General features: G+C 45.9%; 1 protein-coding gene across 4 annotated transcripts in view; it reads left to right on the top strand.

Moving 5' to 3' along the window:
• Positions 1–15,818, top strand: part of AXL (AXL receptor tyrosine kinase) — a 55,663-nt gene extending 39,845 nt beyond the window's left edge. For all 4 annotated transcript variants that reach the window (XM_070950192.1, XM_070950195.1, XM_070950194.1 and 1 more), the window contains 8 exons: positions 980–1,075; positions 5,757–5,834; positions 7,244–7,336; positions 10,145–10,266; positions 12,125–12,234; positions 14,155–14,314; positions 14,481–14,617; positions 15,404–15,818. In XM_070950192.1, coding sequence (XP_070806293.1) covers positions 980–1,075; positions 5,757–5,834; positions 7,244–7,336; positions 10,145–10,266; positions 12,125–12,234; positions 14,155–14,314; positions 14,481–14,617; positions 15,404–15,767 — 1,160 coding nt within the window. In that variant the 3' untranslated portion in view covers positions 15,768–15,818. The remainder of the gene's footprint in view (positions 1–979; positions 1,076–5,756; positions 5,835–7,243; positions 7,337–10,144; positions 10,267–12,124; positions 12,235–14,154; positions 14,315–14,480; positions 14,618–15,403) is intronic.
• The last annotated feature ends 8,064 nt before the right edge of the window (positions 15,819–23,882 follow it).

Here is a 23,882-nt window from a genome sequence, read left to right as displayed (position 1 = left end):
TTAAGTCTTATGGACCATAATTGTTCTGTACATAGAACCATCAAGAGTCCATAAATGGCTAGGTAGATTCCATAAATTCAAAGAATAAGGTTCTCGTGGTGAGATCAGAACCAGGTCAGGAGCATCTGCCCGCTTTTCCTTCAGAAGGAGAAGATCAACTCAACTTAGATAAGGTTCATTCATTCATAGCCCGATCAGGAAACTTGGATATAATTCAACCAAGAACTGGAGATATTTGCAACAGCAGTAGAAGTCCTATCTCCTGCAGTACTATCTGAAATTTCGGAAGCCTCACTTCCAGCAGCTCTCCAGGACATTCAGCCGGGAAAGCTGGACTATGTTGTCCTCTTGGTGGAGTCTTCTGTTTTGGATCTCATGATGGCCTGAACCTCCATCTGCAGAAGACCAAGCCAACAGCAACACAATTTTTTCTTCCGTGGCATTTAGAAATCGTTCCCCCTTTCCCAGTTGCCACCAGTTTAGATTTTAGACCAGAGGTCTTCAAACTTGGCATCTTTAAGACTTGTGGGCTTCAACTCCCAGAATTCTCCAGCCGGCATAGCGAATAAAAATGTATCTGCATAGGAATTCTGGGGATTGAAGTCCACAAGTCATACAGCTGCCAAGTTTGAAGACCTCTGCTTTAGACCAAGGGTGTCCAACCTTGGCAACTTTTAAGACTTTGTGGACTTCAACTCCCAGAATTCCCCAGCCGGCATAGCGAATAAAAATGTATCTGCAGAGGAATTCTGGGGATTGAAGTCCACAAGTCATACAGCTGCCAAGTTTGAAGACCTCTGCTTTAGACCAAGGGTGTCCAACCTTGGCAACTTTTAAGACTTTGTGGACTTCAACTCCCAGAATTCCCCAGCCGGCATAGCGAATAAAAATGTATCTGCAGAGGAATTCTGGGAGTTGAAGTCCACAAAGTTGTCCAAGTTGCACAGTCCTGCTATAAAATCTCCTTTTCTTCTTGCAGTGAACAGTCTGGGCATCAGTGAAGAATTGAAGGAAAAGCTTCAGGATGTAATGATTGACCGCCATAGAGTGGCTCTGGGCAAGACCCTTGGCGAAGGTACGTTCTTGGGGCCAGTCTCTATTAGGTGTTTAATGGGCCATATTTTTTGTCCCAATGAAAATTGGTTCAAGGTTAGGGCAGGACTGTACCACATAGAAAAGGGCAGGAGCAGATTGAAAAATGAAATTTGATTTCCTTCCAATTAAGTCCGATTAGACAGTAAAGGAATAGAGTCAACAATGCAGCAGGTGGCAGCTCCCAGCTAACCGAGTTGGACCGTGTGAGAGGACATTGCGGGATGAGACAAAGCTGGTGCCTTCCATCTGAAGCTGCCATCTTAACTGTTTTGACCTCTCCTTGTGGATGACCCTGCCTTGATAGTACCTAAATTGGGGAGAGTTCCTGATTGGTTAACTACCCAGTGTTTCTCATTGTGTGGAAGTGTGGACTTCAAGTCCCAGGATTCCTCAGCCAGCAAGGTTGTGAACTTATAAAATGTGTGGACTTCAACTCCCAGAATTCCCTAGTCAGGAATCTACTGAACTTTGAAGATATGAGAACTTCAATCCCAGAATTCCCTAGTCAGGAATCTACTGAACTTTGAAGACATGAGAACTTCAATCCCAGAATTCCCTGGTCAGGAATCTACTGAACTTTGAAGACATGAAAACTTCAACTCCCAGAATTCCCTGGTCAGGAATCTACTGAACTTTGAAGACATGAGAACTTCAACTCCCAGAATTCCCTAGTCAGGAATCTACTGAACTTTGAAGACATGAGAACTTCAACTCCCAGAATTCCCTAGTCAGGAATCTACTGAACTTTGAAGACATGAGAACTTCAACTCCCAGAATTCCCTAGTCAGGAATCTACTGAACTTTGAAGACATAAGAACTTCAACTCCCAGAATTCCCTAGTTAGGAATCTACTGAACTTTGAAGACATAAGAACTTCAACTCCCAGAATTCCCTAGTCAGGAATCTACTGAACTTTGAAGACATAAGAACTTCAACTCCCAGAATTCCCTAGTCAGGAATCTACTGAACTTTGAAGACATGAGAACTTCAACTCCCAGAATTCCCTAGTCAGGAATCTACTGAACTTTGAAGACATGAGAACTTCAGCTCCCAGAATTCCCTAGTCAGGAATCTACTGAACTTTGAAGACATGAGAACTTCAACTCCCAGCATAGCTGGCTGGGGAATTCTGGGACTTGAAGTCCACACATCTTAAAGTTGCCAAGTTGAGAAACAGTGGATTAATTCTTAAGATCTCCGAGTTTGCATCTGGGAGCGCCTCTTTTTGCTTATGATGAAAAATAATAACCCACCACACAACTCTTGTGTAAGATTAAATACATGGATATTTATGAGATGGGGGGTGGGTGAGAAATAGCCCACACATTTGCACAATTATCCTAGAGGGAAAAGCCTCAAATTGCATCATGGAAATCATTGTGTGAATGTATATTAGAATTTATGAGAATTGCACAACAATTCATTTCGGTCCCTGGAATTTGTTAAGATTGCTGGAAGTCTCTTAAAACGGACTTCTTTTTTTGCCTGCTAATTGACTGGTTTTTTTTTTTATTTGTTTCCTTTGCTATGGTAATTGTTTTAGTCTTTCGTTGGATGGCTTAAATCCTGCACTAGGCAGCAATTGGGGTGGTTTTGGCCCCTAATCCATCTTTATAGCTTAATGACATATGAATTGGCCCTTAATGGGGAGCCTGGTTTCTACGACAACCCATAATCATCTACTACTACACCATTACTAAGCACTCTCGCTGGCTCTCTTGCCGTCAAAATAGAACAAGATGAAGGGCTGTTTGGCTCATTTAGGTCAGAGGCCTGGCAGACTTTCCTTCCCAGCTTCACTTAGGAAACCGAGATGTTTCCTTCAAGCACAGCTGGAATTGGTTTGGAAGCTTTTCAAAAAGGAGGAAAACATTCGGAGAAGCTTTCGTCAATGGATCCCTCCCTGTCCTTCCTTTCCTTCCTCCCTCCCTTCCTCCCTCCCTCTCTCTCTCCCTCCTCCCTTCCTTCCTCCTTCCCTCCCTCCCTGTCCTTCCTTCCTTTCCTTCTTCCTTGTCCTTCCTTCCTCCCTCCCTCCCTCCCTTCCTTTCTTCCTTCCTCCCTCCCTCTCCCTTTCCTTCCTTCCCTTCTTTCCTCTCCTTCCCTTCTTCCTTCCTTCCCTCCCTCCCTCCTTCCTTCCTTCCTTCTTTCCTCCCTCCCTCCCTCCTTTCCTCTCCTTTCTTCCTCCCTCCCTCCCTCCCTGTCCTTCTTTCCTTCCCTTCTTCCCTCTCCTTCCTACCTTCCTTCCTTCCCTCTCCTTCCTTTCTTCCTTCCCTCCCTCCTTCCTTCCTTCCTTTCCTTCCCTTCTTCCCTCTCCTTTCTTTCTCCCTCCCTCTCTGTCCTTCTTTCCTTCCCTTCTTCCCTCTCCTTCCTTCTTTCCTCCCTCCCTCCCTTCCTCCCTCCTTTCCTCCCTCCCTCCTTCTTTCCTTCCTCCCTTCCTCCTATCCTTCCTTCATTCTTTCTTCCCATCCTTCCTCCCATCCTCCCTCCCTCCCTCCCTCCCTCCCTCCCTTCCTTCCTTCCTTCCCTCTCCTTCCCTTCTTTCTTCCTTCCCTCCCTCCCTCCTTCCTTCCTTCCTTCTTTCCTCCCTCCCTCCTTTTCTCTCCTTTCTTCCTCCCTCCCTCCCTCCCTGTCCTTCTTTCCTTCCCTTCTTCCCTCTCCTTCCTTCCTTCCTTCCTTCCCTCTCCTTCCTTTCTTCCTTCGCTCCCTCCTTCCTTCCTTCCTTCCTTTCCTTCCCTTCTTCCCTCTCCTTTCTTTCTCCCTCCCTCTCTGTCCTTCTTTCCTTCCCTTCTTCCCTCTCCTTCCTTCCTTCCTCCCTCCCTCTCTTCCTCCCTCCTTTCCTCCCTCCCTCCCTCCTTCTTTCCTTCCTTCCTTCCTCCCATCCTTCCTTCATTCTTTCTTCCCATCCTTCCTCCCTCCATCCTCCCTCCCTCCCTCCCTCCCTTCTCTCCTTGCTAACTTTGAACAGTCACTAAACAAATGGTTGTAAATTAAGGACTACCTGTATATATGATTTTGCTTGCCTCGTTGGCCTCTGGCAACTAAACAGTCCCTGCAGTTTCCTTGGCAAGATTTTTCCAAGCTCTTTGCCCCGGCCTTCTTCCAAAGCTTTAGAGAAGAGAACCAGTCAAAAATCACCCAGCTGGCTTTGGGCCCGTCTTAAAGCAGGAATAGAATTCCCTGGTTCCTTCCTTCCTTGATGCCTTTACCCGCGACAACCAACCGGCTCCCATCCCAATTATAAATATATAGTCGGATAAAATCGGAAAGCGCATTAAACCAGCTATGTATACGTATGGGGGTAGTACCGAATTCTTCGCCTTGCAAATGGTTTGGTTTAATGCCATTCCAAGGGGCAACAACCTTTCTGGAGTTAGCATGTTCGCCAGGCTCAGCCAGAAAGACCAAAGTTTAAAAAAAAAAAAAAGGAGAATCAATAGCTGACTTCTCAATTTTCCCTAAATGTTTTTAATTATGGCTCCTGGAAGATTGGTCCGGAATAGATAAAAATGACTATCCGATCCTGGCTAGATTCATCCCACGCCTTCAAAAATGGGCAACAGGAAGCCGTTGTTGTTAAAATCGTCTGGCTGATCCCCTAGAAGTGATTTACTACTCAGCGTAGAGGATCCCGTTACTCGCAAGCCTGGGTGAACTTCAGTCATTTTTCTAGGGAAACAGCAATTAGCATCTGGCCTCCCTTCCTTATCTGAGCTATCAATTTTTTCTTCCCTTCCACTAGGACAGGCTCATGATAATTTCTGGGGAAAAAGAGCATTTTGTCATTCCCACCCAACAATATAACGGTGTGTGGGTGTATTTATTCCTTTAGAGCAGTGTTTCTCAACCTTGGTAGCTTGAAGATGGGTGGACTTCAACTCCCAGAATCCCCCAGCCAGCGTTGCTGGCTGGGGGATTCTGGGAGTTGAAGTCCACCCATCTTCAAGCTTCCAAGGTTGAGAAACACTGCTTTAGAGGCTTTGGAGGACAGCTTTTTCCCCCTGCTACGTGGCTGAATTTCATAACTTTGCTTTTGGAAATTCTTCCCTCTCAAGCTCTGAATCCCAAGAACTTCTAAAGGAAGCCCAACCTTCCTAAAATCAAATTAAAATCAAGAAGGGATCCGAAACCTTACTGTGGCTCAAAGAAACACAGCAACTGACAGTCAAATTTGGGCAATCACAATACAGATAGTCTTCCTCGAGTTACGGCCACAATGCAGCCCAAAATTTACGTGGCTAATTGAAACATTGGTTGAGTGAGTTGTTGCCCCCGTTTTACGACTTTTCTTGCCACCGTTGTTAAGTGAATCACTGCACGGGCCACGACCAACCGTCATAAATATGAGTCAGTTGTCAAATATCCAAATGTAGATCATGTGACCATGGGGATGCCGCAACGGTCATAAGTGTGAGAAACGTTCAAAAGTCACTTTTTTCAGTGCCGTTGTAACTTCGGTCACTAAATGAACCATGGTAAGTTGAGGATTACTTGTAATAGTTTTAAAAAGACTTTATTCATCATCATAAACCTTTTACAATTCTAGCAGGGGATGATATGACTGGCACAGAGCCATCCTAAAGGTGGCAGGGATGTCAGCCATCTTTGATTTTCCTCAGAGAAGCCCAATGGAGCCTTTTTAAACTTTTTTTCTGTCTCGGCAGGAGAATTTGGCTCAGTTATGGAGGGTCAACTCAGCCAAGACGGTGCCGTCTTTAAAGTTGCGGTCAAGACAATGAAGAGTAAGTAGTCACAGGGAGGAAAAAAATGTTCTTTTTTGATGGGAGGGTTAAGAGCTGCCTCAACCCCGATAAATTGAGAGAGAGAGAGCACAATTATCCTGAAGGAATAACACTCTGCATATACCCAGAGATTCCCTTTCTTTTTCCTCAGTGTTAAGTGTCTTAAGTGTGCCTGTTGCGAGTCCCGTCTCCTAAAGAGTTAAATCTGGAGGGACCCAGAAGAAGGGCCTTCTCTGTGGTGGCTCCCTTCCTTTGGGATATCATCCCCACAGAGATTAGACTGGCCCCCACTTTGACACGCTCGAAAAGCTGCTTTTGCCAACAGGTCTGAGGAACCCAGAGTGGGATGGATGGACCCCCTTCAAGGGGCTTGTTTGATTGTTGTCGCCAGGGGTGGGTGGGTTATTGTTTTTACTGTTTTTATCCTTTTTATATTGAGTAAACATTTTATATATTTTTTAAATTTAATTTTATATTTATATTGTTTGTAAGCCGCCCAGAGTCATTGTGAGTGGATGGTGGTCATGTAAATCTTATTTATTTGTTTGTTTGTTTGTTTGTTTGTTTAATCATCTCTATCATCTCTATCATCTCTATGTATCATCTCTATCTAGCTATCTGTCTATCTATCTATCATCTCTATCTATATCTATCTATCATCTATCTATTTATCATCTCTATTTATTATATCTATCTATCTAATCTATCATTATCTATCTATCTATCTATCTATCTATCTATCTATCTATCTATCTATCTACCTACCTACCTACCTATCATCTCTATTTATCATATCTATCTATCTATCTATCTATCTATCTATCTATCTATCTATCTATCTACCTACCTACCTACCTACCTATCATCTCTATTTATCATATCTATCTATCTATCTATCTATCTATCTATCTGCCTGCCTGCCTACCTACCTACCTATCATCTCTATTTATCATATCTATCTATCTATCTATCTATCTATCTATCTATCTATCTACCTACCTACCTACCTACCTACCTACCTATCATCTCTATTTATCATATCTATCTATCTATCTATCTATCTATCTATCTATCTATCTGCCTGCCTGCCTACCTACCTACCTACCTATCATCTCTATTTATCATATCTATCTATCTATCTATCTATCTATCTATCTATCTATCTATCTATCTATCTGCCTGCCTACCTACCTACCTACCTATCATCTCTATTTATCATATCTATCTATCTATCTATCTATCTATCTATCTATCTATCTATCTATCATCTACCTACCTACCTATCATCTCTATTTATCATATCTATCTATCTATCTGTATCTATCTTATGTCTCTCAAGTTTCATGATCAGAAATCCTTGAGCAAGGATTAATGCTACCAAAGCACTAATTTCTCTCTTCTCTCGGCAGTTGCCATATGCACCCGCAGCGAGATGGAGGACTTCCTCAGTGAGGCTGTTTGCATGAAGGACTTTGACCATCCCAACGTCATGAAACTGATAGGTGAGGGACGAGGAGGTTTCTTCTATGCCCGGCTTCCTGCAGACATGTAAAGCATCCATGGTTTCCTCCTTCTAGTCCAAATCTCTATGGTCTCTATAGTCTCAACAAAGTCAATCATAGAGAGCGATCAACCATAGAGACTGGTCAAGAAGACCAACCATAGAGACTGGTCAAGAAGGCCAACCATAGAGACTGGTCAAGAAGGCCAACCATAGAGAGTGGCCAACAAGACCAATCATAGAGAATAGCCAAAAATGCCAACCATAGAGAGTGGCCAAGAAGGCCAACCATAGAGAGTTTTCAACAAGAGCAAGGAGCACAGAGGGTGAAGCTATGATGCAAAGAGAGCAGAAGAAACATTTTTTTTAATATATGAAAAAGATAGAAAGGGGGAGAAAAAGAGAAAGAGAAAGATACATTTACAGAGGACCAGTGTTCCCCAATCTCGGAGCCAGAAAAAGAGGATGAATGCAGATCTGCCAATCTACTTGTTTAGGACCACAATTTCTGTGAGCCCCAACCAGTGCTGAGGACAGAGTATAGGAAAATGTTTCTCAACTTCAGTAATATTAAGAAATGTGGACTTCAACTCAGGGTTGGGGGCTGGACTAGAAGACCTCCAAGATCCCTTCCAGTTTTCTATTCTATTCTATTCTATTCTATTCTATTCTATTCTATTCTATTCTATTCTATTCTATTCTATTCTATTCTATTCTATTTTTAATTCTAATTCTATTCCCAGAATCCCCCAGCCAGCATGCTGGGAAGCTCCAGTCCAAGCAGGCCAGCTGGAGAGTTTTGGGAGTTGAAATCCATGCTTGCTAACTGGGGAATTCTGGGAGCTGAAACCCTCACACCTTAAACTTGCCAAGGTTGAGAAATGCTGATTCCAACTCACCTAGAGCATGTCAGGTTAACCTACTCCTTTCCGTCAGGCCTGCCTCCCCCTTCCTTCTTCTGCATACTTCCTCCACTTAGTAAATTCCCAGACTGGGATTGACATCCAGTCGTGGGCAGATTTACAATTTCCGGCATGGGGAGGAGGGGGTGGGGTGGGGAAAGCAGCCCAGCCTGGAGAGACCTGCAAAGTTGCACCTTTGCTCGTTCCATCTGGGGGGGTGGGAGGTGGGTGGAATTTAGCTGGAGCCTGGGAGGAGAAAAAAAAAATGATGGAAAAGAAAGGAAAGAGTGCTTGGGCTTTGGGGAGGGAGAGACTGGGTTGGGGAAAGCAAAAAGGACAGATTGTCCCCTGGGGAGGATGAAGCTGTGAGCGAGAGGGAACAGAGAACATTACTTTGGGAAAACAGATGTTGGCAAGAGTTGTCGGAGTCCTGACTGGGACGGGGCTGACAGACGGGTGGGCGGAAGCTCAGCTAATGCAACTCAGACTTGCTTTGGGGTTTTTGGAGGAGGAAAAATGGGACTTTCTCATTCAGTCCTCCTTCTCCCCCCTCCCCCCACTCTTCCTCCTCATCCCTTTTTCCTGCCTTCTGGTTCCTGTTAAAAAGGGAACACGGTCAAAATAACATTAAAAAGGTAAAGGTTCCCCTCGCACATATAGGCTAGTCCTTCCCAACTCTAGGGGGCAGTGCTCATCTCCGTTTCAAAGCCGAAGAGCCAGCGCTGTCCAGAGACGTCTCCATGGTCATGACTCAACTCCAAAGGCGCACGGAACGCTGTTACCTTCCCACCAAAGGTGGTCCCTATTTTTCTACTTGCATTTTTTACGTGCTCAGGGTTGGAACGAAGGGTCCTTGGTGCTCTCTGAGCTTGGCTGTTTTCTTGAAGACGTTTTATGACCCAGCTAGGGAACATCATCAGTGCTAGAAGGGAAAGGGGTTTGTGGAGGGGAAGAAGGGGAGGAGAAAGATGAGGGGTGCTGAGGGATTCCTGGTTCTCTCTGAGCTTGGCTGTTTTCTTGCAGATGTTTCATGACCCAGCTAGGGAACATCATCAGTGTTCAGTGTACCTAGTTTGGGTCATGAAACGTTTGCAAGAAAGCAGCCAAGCTCAGAGAGCATCAAGGACCCGACAGTCTTCCTCCTCCTCCTCCTCCTCCTTTTTCCTTTACAAACCCCACTCTCTTCTAGTACAGATTATCTTACCTAGTTTATTTATTGGTTCGATTTATATGCCGCCCTTCTCCGGAGACTCAGGGCGGCTGACAATGCGTTAAGCAATAGACTTCATACTTTTTGTATATACCTGCTTAGTAGGGCTTTTGGGGCCCCCCTAAGCGGTGTTCTTTTTTTATACAAAGTCACCTTATTGCCCCCACAAACCGGGTCCTCATTTTACCTACCTCGGAAGGATGGAAGGCTGAGTCAACCTTGAGCCTGGTGAGATTTGAACTTGCAGTAATTGCAGGCAGCTGGTGCTACTTAACAGTACGTTAGTCTGCTGCGCCACCAAGGCTAGTTGAGTAATGCAACATCTGCAAGAAAACCACTAAGCTCAGAGACCACCCAGCGCCCCAGTCCTCCTCCTCCCTCCTCCTCCCCACTTCTCCTTCACAAACCCCACTCCTAGCACTGATGATGTTACCTAGTAGGGTCATGGAATGCCTGCAACAAAACCACCAAGCTCAGAGAACACCAAAACCCCACATTCCTCCTCCTCCTCTTCCGTCTCTGCCTCCCCCCTCCCTTCTCCTTCACAAACCCCATTCCCTTCTTGCACTGATCACGTTACCTAGTAGGGTCATGAAACGTTTGTAAGAAATCCACCAAGCTCAGAGAGCACCAAGGACCCCTCGCCTTCTTCCGCTTTAGAGTATTTATAAATGTCTCCTCTCTTTTTTTCCTGAAGGCGTCTGTCTGCAGAACACAGAGAGTGAAGGCTACCCATCCCCTGTGGTGATCCTGCCTTTCATGAAACATGGAGATCTACACAGCTTCCTGCTCTACTCCCGGCTCGGGGAGAGCCCCGTGGTAGGTAGCGATCCTGCAGGATCATGGATTCTTAGCCCTAAAACGATGGACTGTCTTAGTTGTCTTAGTGGACAACCAGCTAAATATGAGCCAGTCCTAAATTGCATGAACAGAGGGATACAATCAAGATCAAGGGAGTGTTGTGACTCCGATCCCCGAGGCCGACTTATCGGAGGGAGAAGGCTCCGAACATGAAGGAGAGGAGACGGCCAGGCCTCCCTCTCCAGGACCCTCCTCTCTGGCAATGCCTCAGGTGTCTCCCGAAGGAGAAGAGATTGGCCAGGAGCCAGGTATCTCCTCGCAGTCGGACAGTGATGGAGATAAGTCTTGGCTGGATCCACACCAGCGTCGGAGAGACAAGTGCACGTGGCAGAAAAGGAGGCGTGCCAGAGATTAAGCTGAGTCACTGGACCACACCCCACAGGGGATAAAGGAGGGTGAGGTGGCCATTCAGACTCTGTGACGGACAAAACTAAACTACTAGCGAGTCACATTGTATCTTTGGAAACAACGTTATCTGCCTTGGATTTAATACGGACTGGACTTGACAATTCTTGAACTGTGTGTATCTTGTTTATGAGTAAAGTTCTTGGCAAGCAGCTACTGGGTTGCTGCCAATCCTCTTATCGAAAGAATTTGTTGTCTGCCAGTTGTCTGTCTGTTTGTGTGCGTGTGTGAGACGGGGACAGAACAGGGAGGTACTAATACCACTCTATAAAGCTCTAGTAAGGCCACACCTAGTAAGGCCAAACTGCATCCAGTTTTGGTCACCACACTATAAAAAAGATGTTGAGACTCTAGAAAGAGTCTTCAAAGAAGAGCAAGAAAGAGGATTAGGGGACTGGAGGCTAAAACATACGATGAACGGTTGCAGGAACTGGGCATGGCTAGTCTAGTGAAGAGAAGAGAAGGACCAGGGGAGACAGGATAGCATCTTCCAATATTTGAGGGGCTGCCACAGAGAGGAAGGGGTCAAGCTATTCTCCATGGCACCTAAAGGCCAGACAAAGAATAACGGATGGAAACTGAACAAGGAGAGATTCAACCTAAAAATAAGGAGGAATTTTCCGACAGGGGGAACAATCAACCGATGGAACAGATGTTGCCTTCAGAAGTCGTGAGAGCTTCATCACTGGAAGCTTTCAAGAAGAGACTGGATTGCCATCTGTCAGAAATGGCGTAGGGTCAGACTAGATGACCTACAAGGTCCCTTCCAACACTGTTAATCTGTAATCTGTACTCCATTGCGAGGGTGGCTAAGTACCAGATGAGAGCTTGTTGGTGTCTCCTCTGATTTATTTATTTATTGGTTCAATTTATATGCTGCTCTTCTCCGGAGACTCAGGGCGGCTTACAACGCGTTAAGCAATAGCCTTCATACTTTTGTATATACCTGCTTAGTAGGGCTTTCGTCCCCCCCCCCCAAGCAGTGTTCTTCTATATATAAAGTCAGCTTATTGCCCCCACAATCCGGGTCCTCATTTTACCTCCCTCGGAAGGATGGAAGGCTGAGTCAACCTTGAGCCTGGCGAGATTCGAACTTGCATTAATTGCAGGCAGCTGGTGTTACTTAACAGTGCTTTAAGTCTTCTGCGCCACCAAGGCTCTTGCTTTGTCTCAAAGGTGCTTTTGATTGTCTCAAAGGTGCTTTTTTCAAGAGGATCTGACTGAATGGTGGGGAATGGAATTCTCCAGTCAGAACTGAAGAAGCTTCTTGGGATGAGAAGCGAAACGTCTTCAAAGAAAAACCAGGAAGTCCGGTTGCCTCTTGAAAAAAGCGCCTTTGGGGCAACCATTGACCTGGATGGCTGAGAATCTCCATCCACACTCCTCTGATTGTGCTCTTCTTCCTTTAAAGTACCTCCCCACGCAGACGCTGGTCAAGTTCATGGTGGACATTGCAAGTGGCATGGAGTACCTCAGTAGCAAGAACTTCATTCATCGGGACCTCGCGGCCCGCAACTGCATGTGAGTGTGTACGGGTGGAAAACCCTAAAAAAAGGGGGGGGATTTAGAAGCAGAGATCAGCAATGAGGCCCCAATCGGGATCCAGTTTGGCGTTCTGCATTTCAGCACCATCCACATTTGGAGATCTCAGTTCTCAAACTTTCCCAGCTGTTAAGAATAAGAGAATGAATAAGAGATGTGCAAACTGGTTTATCAAAAGTTTACTTTATAGTGAAAAAACAATCTCATAGTCTTGTAAATCAATCCAAGTCTTTGCCAGTTAAATCAGTCCAGTGATACAAAAACTCTTCTTACCACATAAACAGTAGTATAGAATACTACTAGTAGTTTAGAATAACAAACTCACTCTGGTAACAAACCACGATGGTAGCAGATCCATCCAATGATGATAGCACAATGGTAGCAACTCCACACACAATGGTAGCATATCATCAACTGAATACGTTACAGTATCTTTCTTAAATACATTTACAACTAGTGATTGTCTAATTACAGCATGACTCAGCATTACAATGAATCAGCAGTAAAACTTTAAAGTCACACAATACATATTAAAGTCACAGAACACATATATTGCCTGGACAACTTGTTAGGCTCAAACCATATCCTAACACCAGCCTTTGCTGAGAATTCTGGGAGTTGAAGTCCAGAAGCTTCTTGGCTTGGGGTGCACCATGATTTCATTCATTGGAAGATATTCAGAGGTTCCCAATCTCTGATTTGAAGAATTCAGTAGTAATGTTGCTATAGGGTCAGCCCTTCGTGGTGACTAGACTAGGAAACCGAAGTTGTGCATATAAATACTATTTTTATTATAACTTATTTTCTTTTTATTTTCTTTACTTTTATCTCGCCTTTATTATTTTTGTAAATAACTCAAAAGTGGCAGGCAGATACGCCTTTCTACTCCTATTTCCCTCACAAAAACAACCCTGTAGGTTTGTGTGGCCTCAGTGGTGAAATCCAAATTTTTTTACTACCGGTTCTGTGGGCGTGGCTTGGTGGGCGTGGTGTGGCTTGGTGGGTGTGGCTTGGTGGGCGTGGCAGGGGAAGGATACTGCAAAATCTCCTTCCCACCCTACTCCAGGGGGAAGGATATTGCAAAATCTCCGTTCCCATCCCACTCTGAGGCCAGCCAGAGGTGGTATTTGCCGGTTCTCCGAACTACTCAAAATTTCCGCTACCAATTCTCCAGAACCTGTCAGAAGCTGCTGGATTTCACCCCTGGGTGGGCTGAGAGAGAAAGATTAGCCTAAAGTCACCCAATTTGCTTTCATGCCTAAGGCAGGACTAGAACTGACAGTCTCCTGGTGATTGGCTCAAGGTCACCCAACTGGTTTTCATGCCTAAAATGAGACTACAACTCTCAGCATCTGGTATTGGCCCAAAGTCACCCAGCCCGCTATTTTTCCAAAGGCAGGACTAGAACTCACAGTCTCCTGGTGATTGGCTCAAGATCACCCAACCGGCTTTCATGGCTGAGGTGAGGCTAGAACTCACAGTCTCCTGATTTCTAGCCTGGTGTCTTCACCACTAGACCAATCTGGCTTAGGATCTTCCGAGTGTGAACTTTCCTTCCTTTATCTTCATGAGAACCATCAGTGGTCTTGTCTGAGACGCTTCCTCAGATTACGTTTCTGCCCTGGGCTCAGGTTTCTTTTATCTGAGCCTCATCTTGGTGGTTTGCTCTCTTTCCTGTCCCTCAAGGTTTATTCCTTCTGCCTGTTACACGGTCCCCTTGTCTTCACCCCTTAAAGCAGGGGTGAACTTTACGACTTGTGGACTTCAACTCCCAGAATCCCTTAGCCAGCAAAGCTGAGGAATTCTGGGAATTGAAATCCACAAGTCGTAAAGTTGCCAAGGTTGGAGACCCCTGCTTTAAAGCCTTTCCTTCAAGAGCCCTTCGCATTCCCTCCACAGGCTGAACGAAAGCATGACGGCCTGCGTGGCCGATTTTGGCCTCTCCAAGAAGATCTACAACGGTGATTATTACCGCCAAGGTCGTATCTCCAAGATGCCGGTGAAATGGATTGCCATCGAGAGCCTGGCCGATCGCGTTTATACCACCAAGAGCGACGTGGTGAGTCTCCCTTTTCCACTTTCCGGCCAATAAATCGGGCTAACTTTTCGTTTCTCGCTGGAAACCAGCTTCCAATCTTTCCACTGGGAGCATCTGGACTCCATCTGGATTACAGATTTCTTCTGCCTCCCTTACCTTCTTTTTTTTTCTAATCTCTACCCCGCAGTGGTCCTTCGGAGTCACCATGTGGGAGATCGCCACACGAGGCCAGACGCCTTACCCCGGGGTGGAAAACAGTGAAATTTACGACTACCTACGTCAAGGCAACCGACTCAAGCAGCCAATTGACTGCCTGGATAGCCTGTAAGTATCTCTGCCTCAGTTTCCCGTGTTGTCGGGGAAATATAGGCCTTCCCATTTCCCTACCCTGAATAAGTTTGGCACAACCTCCGCACCCTGCCAAAGGATACCAACTCCCACCTAAGTTTGGCATCCTACTCCCAGAAACCTGGGGAAAAGAGACCAGAGGAGAAGGAATACGGTTGGGGTGAGAGAAGGGACGTAAGCCAAAATGTGGGGGTCAAGGGAAAGAAAAACACTTGGGGGTCCTCGGTGCTCTTTGAACTTGTTTTCCTGTAGACGTTTTGTTACCAAACTAGGTAACTTCATCAGTGCTAGAAGGGAGTAGGGTGGTGGTGGAGGAGGAGGAGGAGGAGGAAGAGGAAGAGGAGGAGAAATACTGTGAGTGCTCTCTGAACTTGGTTATTTTCCTGCAGACATTTCATTACCAAATTAGGTAACATCATCAGTGTTAGAAGGGTGGTGGTGGAGGAGGAGGAGGAGGAGGAAGGTGGGAGGAGGAGGAGAAATACTGCATGTCCTTGTTGCTCTCTGAACTTGGTTGTTTTCATGCAGACGTTTATGACCCAACTATCTAACATCATCAATGTTTGCTCTCTCTTTATAAACCCCACTTCCTTCTAGTACGCTGGTTGAGGAATTCTGGGCATTGAAGTCCACAAGTTTTAAAGTTGCCCAGATTGCTGATCCCGGCTGCAGATCCCCAGAAGGAATCTATTCTCCAGAAATAACTTCTCCGTCTTCTTATTACTCTCCCCCTCCCCTCCATCCCACCCCCCCCACCCCCAGGTATGAGCTGATGATGAGCTGTTGGGCGCTGAACCCCCGCGACCGTCCCACTTTCGAAATCCTGTCCCAGGAGCTGGAGAAGACCCTCAAGTCGCTCCCACCGCCCAAAGATCCCGAGGAGATCCTCTACGTCAACATGGACGATGGAGTGGCCCCCGCCGAGGTGGAGCTGGGCGCCGTGGGAGGCTTGGGCTCCGAGGAAGGCCTGGCCAAGGAGAGCCAGCATCTGAAGGCCATGGTCACGTCCGCCGAGGTCCATCCCCCGCAGGCGACAGGCCGCTACGTCATGTGCCCCACTCCCCTCGAGAACAGCCGGCTCTTGACCGAGACCCTCGGCTACGCCGCCACTGAGGAAGGGGCCTAAAAGATGGGAAGATCTGCAGACCCCCTGAGCTGGCTGGTTGCAAGGCTGGTGACTCCCCACCTCTCCGCCCTCAAGAGGGGCCTTCCAAAGACAAACCCTTGAGACCCACAGCCATCCATCACCCCAGGAATCGCTCACTCCTGATTGTGCCGACCTCTGTCCCAAATTGAGGTCTTCCTGACCTGCTCCGGTTATCTGGACCAGAGTGATTTCCAGCAGGCCAGCCCCTCCGTGGGTCTCGCTGCCCCTCTTTCTCCCTCTCTAGGCCCAGCATCCTTTCTTGCTCACCTCAAGGCAAACCTAACTGATTCGGAGATGATGCAAACACGGGGGATTAGATGGGAGTCCTTTTTCGGGAGCCAGTGGGGAGGGGGGTTAACGTGGCAGGATAGAGGTTGCCCCCCCCCACCGTCCCATCCTCTCTCCCGCCACTGAAGGGAACCGACCCACCGGATTTCCCTTTGCCTGCCTTTCTTCTTCCATTCCCAATGATCACAGTCACAATTTTCAGCCCTTGCGTGCTATTACTCAGCAGCCTAAGGCAGAAATTGCTCTGAGCTGTGGTTTGCTCCATCGGAACAGGCTGCTGAACAAACCACAATGAGTCAAATTTCCCATGTCATTTAAGCCATAAATCACGGCCTCCCAACAATGGGCTGAGTGTATTGGGCCACTCTTCTCTTAACGATGTCGGTCTTATCGGACAGCTAATTGGCTCCGATGTCACTCTAAGCTACGGTTCTCACCCTGGGCGACTTGAAGATGGGTGGACTTCAACTCCCAGAATTCCCCAGCCAGCAGAAAGTATCATGGCCGGCTAGGGAATTCTGGGAGTCGAATGTCCACCCTTCTTCAAGGCGCCCAGGTTGAGAAATATTCCCCTCCTCAACCATAAATCGTGGTTTGCAAAAGCACAAATATGGTTTACAAAAGGCTGGGTTTGTACAGCATATATGAAGTCAAAATAAGATACTTTTTTATGGCGTAGCATGATATGCGAACCCTGTTCATATTAGGGTGCAAACCCAGCCATCCTGTCTGTGAAGGTTTTGAGGGCAAATTTTACTCACTAAATTTCCTCCATGAGTTATATTTCCCCAACCCAGTAAACTAAAAGCCTCTTAGAGGTTGCATTCACACAACCTTGTTAAGCTTAGATTGTTTTAACCTAAAAGCAGGGATTTGTGGATGTCTGCATTAGAGGGTCCGAACCATTTAATGTGTTTACAGTTCAAGGGCACTGTGCGAATCCCACCCAAAGGGTTAACTCGGTAACCAGATGAAGGATGTTGTGTGAACGCAAGCAAACAAACCCAGGTCTCGTCTTTTTAATTCCCGTTCCTTCCAACGGGGAATACGGGTGGTCCTCGTACTTAACGACCACAACTGAGCCCCGACACTTCCATCGCTAAGTGGATTTCGCTCCATTTTTGCCACCTTCCTCGCCACGATTCTTAAAGTGAGCCACCGCCGTCGTTACATCGGGACACATGGTTGTTAAGCGAATCTGGCTTCCCCGATGACTTTGCCGGTCCGACGGTCGCCAAAAAGGGGGAATCCCGTGACGCGGGGACCGTCATAACTAGGAGTCCGTTGCCAAGCGTGCGGATTTTGATCACTTGACTACCGGGAAGCTGCCATGGTTTTATTATAGAAGTGTGAAAAAACAGTCATAAATCACATTTTTCAGTGCTGTTGTAACTTCGGCCATTAAGCAAATTGTTGTAAGTTAAGAACTACCTGTATTTTGTTCCTTACCCCCTTCCTACATTTATTTCCAGCTGTTTCACTGCCACAATTGTCTGCTCATCATCCTTGACTTGACACCAAGGACAAATGAAAGAGACAGTCACTCTAAACCAGGGGTCTCCAACCTTGGCAACTTGAAGCCTGGAGGACTTCAACTCCCAGAATCCCCCATTCGGGGGATTCTGGGAGTTGAAGTCCTCCAGGCTTCAAGTTGCCAAGGTTGGAGACCCCTGCTCTAAACCTCAGATTGCATGGAGCAGAGTCATATTTTTTTAAAAAAACAAAATCAGATGGACTTTTTATATCCCGCGTGCTTCTCAAGAAATATTTCTGGAGCTCTCCACATCTGGCTCCTGAACTGAATCCCAAGAGGAACGTTCAGACTGATCTACTCTCATGAAAAACTTCAGGGTTTCCTCCATCGCTGACGGGATTCTTGAGAAGACCAAGTCTTGAGGAGACTGGCCGGCATTTTATTTTAGCCATACCTGAACAGTGCAAAAGCTGATCTCTGGCGAGAGACTGAGAATCCTGCAAAGACAAAACAAAACAAAACAAAAAACCCAGAACAGAAGAACAGAGACGGAAGGGACCTTGGAGTTCTTCTAGTCCAACCCCCTGCTCAGGCATGAAACTCTATATACCGTTTCAGACAAATGGTGGTCCGAATTGAAAACCTCCAGTGCCTATCCAGATGAGGACTTCAGGATGGTTAAAAATGGATTCCTAACCTCTCCATCCTTCTCTGCTGTGATGGGGGAGAAGTTTTTTTCTTCTTTCTTCCGTTTTTTTTTTTTTTTTTGCAAGGCCTTTGCAGAAACAAGAGACGGACCCTCCTGCATCGGCTAGGAAATGCCCCCCCCCGCCCCAAGGAAAACCCCCAATCTCAGTTTCTTCCTGGAAAAGTCTCCACCTTCAACAGCTGCAAGGAAGATGGAAATAACCACCAGTGTCAGTTCTCCATCGCCGTTTTGCTCTCCTGGGAAAAACCCAACCTGCACAATCCTTGCCGATGGTGATGATAATGTTACCCCAACAGCTTGTATGTAGCTGAACTATGTCATACAAAGCAGTATTTCTCAATCTTGGCAATTCGAAGACCTGTGAATGGCAGCTCCCAGAATTCTGGGAGTTGAAGTCCACACATCTTAAAGCTTACTAGCATGCTGGCTGGGGAATTCTGGGAGTTGAAGTCCACCGTTAGCATGCTGGCTGGGGAAATCTGGGAGTTGAAGTCCACACATCTTAAAGCTTGCTAGCATGCTGGCTAGGGAATTCTGGGAGTTGAAGTCCACCGTTAGCATGCTGGCTGAGGAAATCTGGGAGTTGAAATCCACACATCTTAAAGCTTGCTAGCATGCTGGCTGGGGAAATCTGGGAGTTGAAGTCCACACACCTTAAAGCTTGCTAGCATGCTGGCTGGGGAATTCTGGGAGTTGAAGTCCACCGTTAGCATACTGGCTGGGGAATTCTGGGAGTTGAAATCCACACATTTTAAAGCTTGCTAGCATGCTGGCTGGGGAAATCTGGGAGTTGAAGTCCACCATTAGCATGCTGGCTGGGGAAATCTGGGAGCTGAAGTCCACACATCTTAAAGCTTGCTAGCATGCTGGCTGGGGAATTCTGGGAGTTGAAGTCCACCGTTAGCATGCTGGCTGGGGAATTCTGGGAGTTGAAATCCACACATTTTAAAGCTTGCTAGCATGCTGGCTGGGGAAATCTGGGAGTTGAAATCCACACATCTTAAAGCTTGCTAGCATGCTGGCTGGGGAAATCTGGGAGTTGAAGTCCACACATCTTAAAGCTTGCTAGCATGCTGGCTGGGGAATTCTGGGAGTTGAAGTCCATTGCTAGCATGCTGGCTAGGGAATTCTGGGAGTTGAAGTCCACCCATCTTAAAGCTCGCTAGCGTGCTGGCTGAGGAATTCTGGGAGCTAAACTCCACACATTTTGTAGGTGCCAAGGCTGAGAAATCCTGCGGGGGCTGTTCTTTATCCCCGTTGTGAGGATATTTATAACATTTATGAGCGTATGTGTGGGCAGCCACAGTATCTTCGGACTGCTGGTTACAGACCACACCTGGAGAGAAGCATTTGGTCCATATGCTAATCTAGTTAGTTTGGACTTTAGTTTGGCTGTTTGGGGGGTGATCCTTGATTTGCAACCCCCAAGCCTTTTGAAATGGAAACTAACTGAATGTCTTCTATGAACTTAGGAAAAATTGGTTAACATAGTCACCAAGTTAAGGTTTCCTGCAAGCATAGCGGGTAGGCCCAGGCCTGATGTTAGTTACAGCAATTCTGGTCTCAGAGTCTGCCTGGAAAATAATAAAAAGGGGTGCAGTCTGGCAGAGGGGTTGCAAAAAAATAAAAGTAGGGGGGATTAAATGTTATTCAGCTGATCCATTTTTCAAAGTGAATCTTGCAGCCGTGGTTCCATGTCGAGCTTCAGCTTGGGACTAGCAGATACAATTGTGCAATGCCAACGTCTTTGAGAAAGCTTCTTCCCTGCCGTTGGTTGAATCCCATTTTCAGGGACTCCATTCCAGCTGCCAAATCATATTTTCCATTCTGCTTGCCAGTATGTATTGATGCAATCTCGTCTTCCTTTTGGGGATCTGTAAGGGATGGCCAGATTGGAGGTCATTCATTCATTCATTCTGCTGGTCTTAAAAAGCAGTGCTGTCCAACTATGGCCATTTTAAAACCTGTGGACTTCAAATCCCAGAATGCCCCAGCTAGCATGTCTAAACCCCACCCCCTTTTTTTTACATGCAACACACCTCCTTTTGACATTCCTTGTACCTGTCATTCCTGTTATTTGACTTCATCTGCTATTACATTAAGATTACAGTCTATCAAGCTGACGTGCACACAGTCCGTTGAATTATTTCCCTTTAGATCCGGGGTCTCCAATCTTCGCAAGTTTAAAACTTGTGGACTTCAACTCCCAGAATTCCTCAGTCAGCTTTGATTCTGGGAGTTGAAGTCCACAAGTCTTAAAAGTTGCCAAGATTGGAGACTCCTACTTTAGATTCTTATTAATTTTTTTTATATATATATATAAATAAATATATAAATGTATATACTTTTTAAAGAAGAAAAAATGCTGTATATGAAATGTTTTTTCCACTCATTACTTTTGTAAAAACGCATTTTCCACTCAGGTCTGTTTTTTAGAGAATGCTCTGTGGTATATTTTGCTTATAAATAAAAACTTTCTTTAAAAAAAAATAACAGAGGTGATAAATCTGGTCCTGAAGTTTTAATTTCTCAGGGGGAAAGGAAGTTTGGAAAAAAGAAGGCTTGAAACGAGTGGTGGGTTTCAAAATTTTTTACTACCGGTTCTGTGGGTGTGGCTTGGTGGGCGTGGCAGGAGAAGGATACAGAAGGATACAGAAGGATAAAATCTCCATTCCCACCCAACTCCAGGGGAAGGATACTGCAAAATCCCCATTCCCTCCCCACTCCAGGGGAAGGATACTGCAAAATCCCCATTCCCTCCCCACTCCGGGGGGAAGGATACTGCAAAATCCCCATTCCCTCCCCACTCTGGAGCCAGCCAGAGGTGGTATTTGCCAGTTCTCCGAACTGCTCAAAATTTCGGCTACCGGTTCTCCAGAACCGGTCAGAACCGGCTGGATTTCCTCCCAATCAGCTGGGACTCGGGAGGCAGAGAATAGATGGTGGCGAGGGCCAGTCAGAGGTGATATTTACCGGTTCTCCGAACTACTCAGAATTTCCGCAACCGGTTCTCCAGAACTGGTCAGTACCTGCTGAAGCCCACCTCTGCTTGAAACATGAAACGGGTAGTCCTCGGTTTATGTCCACAATCGGAACCAGAAATTTCCCAAGCAAGAAAGTTTGTTAAATGAGTCATGTCTAATTTTACAACCTTTTTTTCCCCCATAGTTGCTAAGCGAGTCACTGCAGTTAAGTGAATCATTAAGCAAATCGGAAGCCAGCTGGGAATGTTGTACATGGCGATCACCGGTTGCCAAACGACTCCATTTTGATCACATGACTGTGAGGCTACTGGGGCAGTGAAGACATAAGAGAGTTGGAAGGGACCTTGGAGGTCTTCTAGTCCAGCCACCTTGCTCGGGCAGGAAACCCTTTTATCTTTCCCTTTGCTTTATGAGCAATTGGGGGGGGGGAACAAAATTCTGGCTTTCTTATCCGACTGGAGAATTCTGGGAGTTGAAGTCCACAAGTCTTAACGCTCCCAAGTTTGAAGACCTCTGTTCTAGGGTCTCAGTATTTCCGTTGGTAGCTTGAACTGGGAAGCCTCGCTTATTCTTAAAAACCAATGCAATGTGTATTGGAAGAGGGGGGGGAATCCCTTATTCTCCCTCCCGCCCCCCCCCTTGCCAGGCAAAACCACCATCAATAGGCACATTCAAGACTGCTTCCTAGAACCACTGTCGAATCAAGCCAAGCAAGTCACAGAGAAACAAGGAAGTCCATTTAACAGGGGAGGGGGGGGGACTCCCGTCTTCCCCAAACACATTCCTCTTAATCGGGGTTGAACTCTTTTCCGATCAACATCAGCCCCAGAGTCCTTCAAGGGGGCTTTTCTGTTTCTCGGACTGTCTGTGGGAAAGTACGATGAGTACAAAACTTAAAACTAAAAAGAGAGAAAGTCAATACATACAGAATACGGAAATGGGGAAACAGGATTTACTACTTACGATAGAGAAATCTCTGTTTCAGTCAGGGGTGTCTGCTGGGCATGGTAAAAAAAAAAGAACCAAAACCAACATGATACACAAATTCCAATCCTCCTTCACTTGAAGGAAAAGAAATGGGTCCTAACCCAGTTTGGTTAGTTGGTTGGTTGGTTGGTTGGTTGGTTGGTTGGTTGGTAAGGTGCCATCAAGTTGGAATCAACATTTAGTGACCCCATAGATTAGGGATTTTCCAAACTTGGCAACATTAGAACTTGTAGACTTCTGTAGGAAGTTAGCACCCACTCTTCTCCTAGGAAATATTTTAGGAAATATTAAAAGGGCAGAATATTTCCCCTAAAAGGGAGGCAGGAACTCAGCCCCCCCACTTTGTCAATGGGCCATTAAGGCCTGGGCCAGTCTATTCTACATAACAAAGATCTACCTCCTTCAAGCCGAACCATAATAGGAATTGCCCAAAGCCCCTTTCATTACATCATCACCCAGCAAGGCTCAACCAAGCCTGGGACATAGACAACCTACAAAATTACCCCTGCATGGCCACATGGGAGTCTGACAATCAGTCAGAACACAAGCTCAAATTCAAAATCCAACAGAGGGTCTAAAACCCAGGTACTCTCAGCAACTCTGCCGCTTTTTTTGCCCAGGACCTCAAACCATGTGGTCCTGTCCACCATTAAAAACCATCTTTCCACTCAGCCACCATGTTTCCAGTGTCTTTCTCCATTCCTCTATCCGCAATAAAATACCGTATGCTACCAGACTTCAAATTTTGGGCTAAGACAACTTAGAAGTACGCCAACTTTGGCCTGACCTAAGTATAGTACATAAAATTATCTGCCACAATGTCCTTACCTGTCAATGACTACTTCAGCTTCAACGACAACAATACACAAGCAAATAATAGATACAAACTCAAGAGCCTGGATAGCTCTGCAGACTAAAAGCACTGTAATTTAACACCAGCTGTCTGCAATTAAAGTAAGTTCGAATCTTGCCAGGCTCAAGGTTGACTCAGCCTTCCATCCTTTCTAAGGTAGGTAAATTGAGGACCCAGTTTGTGGGGGCAATAAGCTGACTTTGTATAAAATATACAAAAGTATGAAGGCTATTGCTTAACGCACTGTAAGCTGTCCTGAGTCTCCGGAGAAGGGCGGCATATAAATAAATAAATAAAAAAAAAGGTAAACCGCTGCAAACTTGATTGCAGAAAATATGACTTCAGTTACAGAGTGTCAATGCCTGGAATGTATTACCTGACTCTGTGGTTTCTTCCCCAAACCCCCAAAACTTTAACCTTAAACTGTCTACCGTTGACCTCACCCCATTCCTAAGAGGTCTGTAAGTGGCGCGCATAAGTGCACCAGCGTGCCTACCGTCCCTGTCCTAATATTCCTTTTTACTCTTACTCTTTTCATGTATTCAAATTATGTTCATACTTTTACCTGTTATATATGCTTGACAAATAAATAAATAAAATAGATAAAAATAAATAAAAACCCAGATGGACATTTCTTCCAACACTTCAACTTCCAGAATTCCTCAGCAAGCAGAAATTCTGGGAGTTGAAGTCCACAAGTCTTAAAGTGGCCAAAGTTGGAGACCCCTGACACAGATAGATTTTCTGCAAGAAGATTTGTTCTCAGCCTGGTCTTTCAGGATTGAAAGTCAGGACTCGT

Source organism: Pituophis catenifer, unplaced genomic scaffold (assembly GCF_029215685.1).
Source record: "Pituophis catenifer annectens isolate HBS135680 unplaced genomic scaffold, rPitCat1.0.hap2 SCAF_9, whole genome shotgun sequence".
Classification (NCBI taxonomy): Eukaryota; Metazoa; Chordata; class Lepidosauria; order Squamata; family Colubridae; genus Pituophis; species Pituophis catenifer.
Note: the sequence above shows the minus strand (reverse complement) of the source record. Positions and strands in the feature narration are given on the sequence as shown.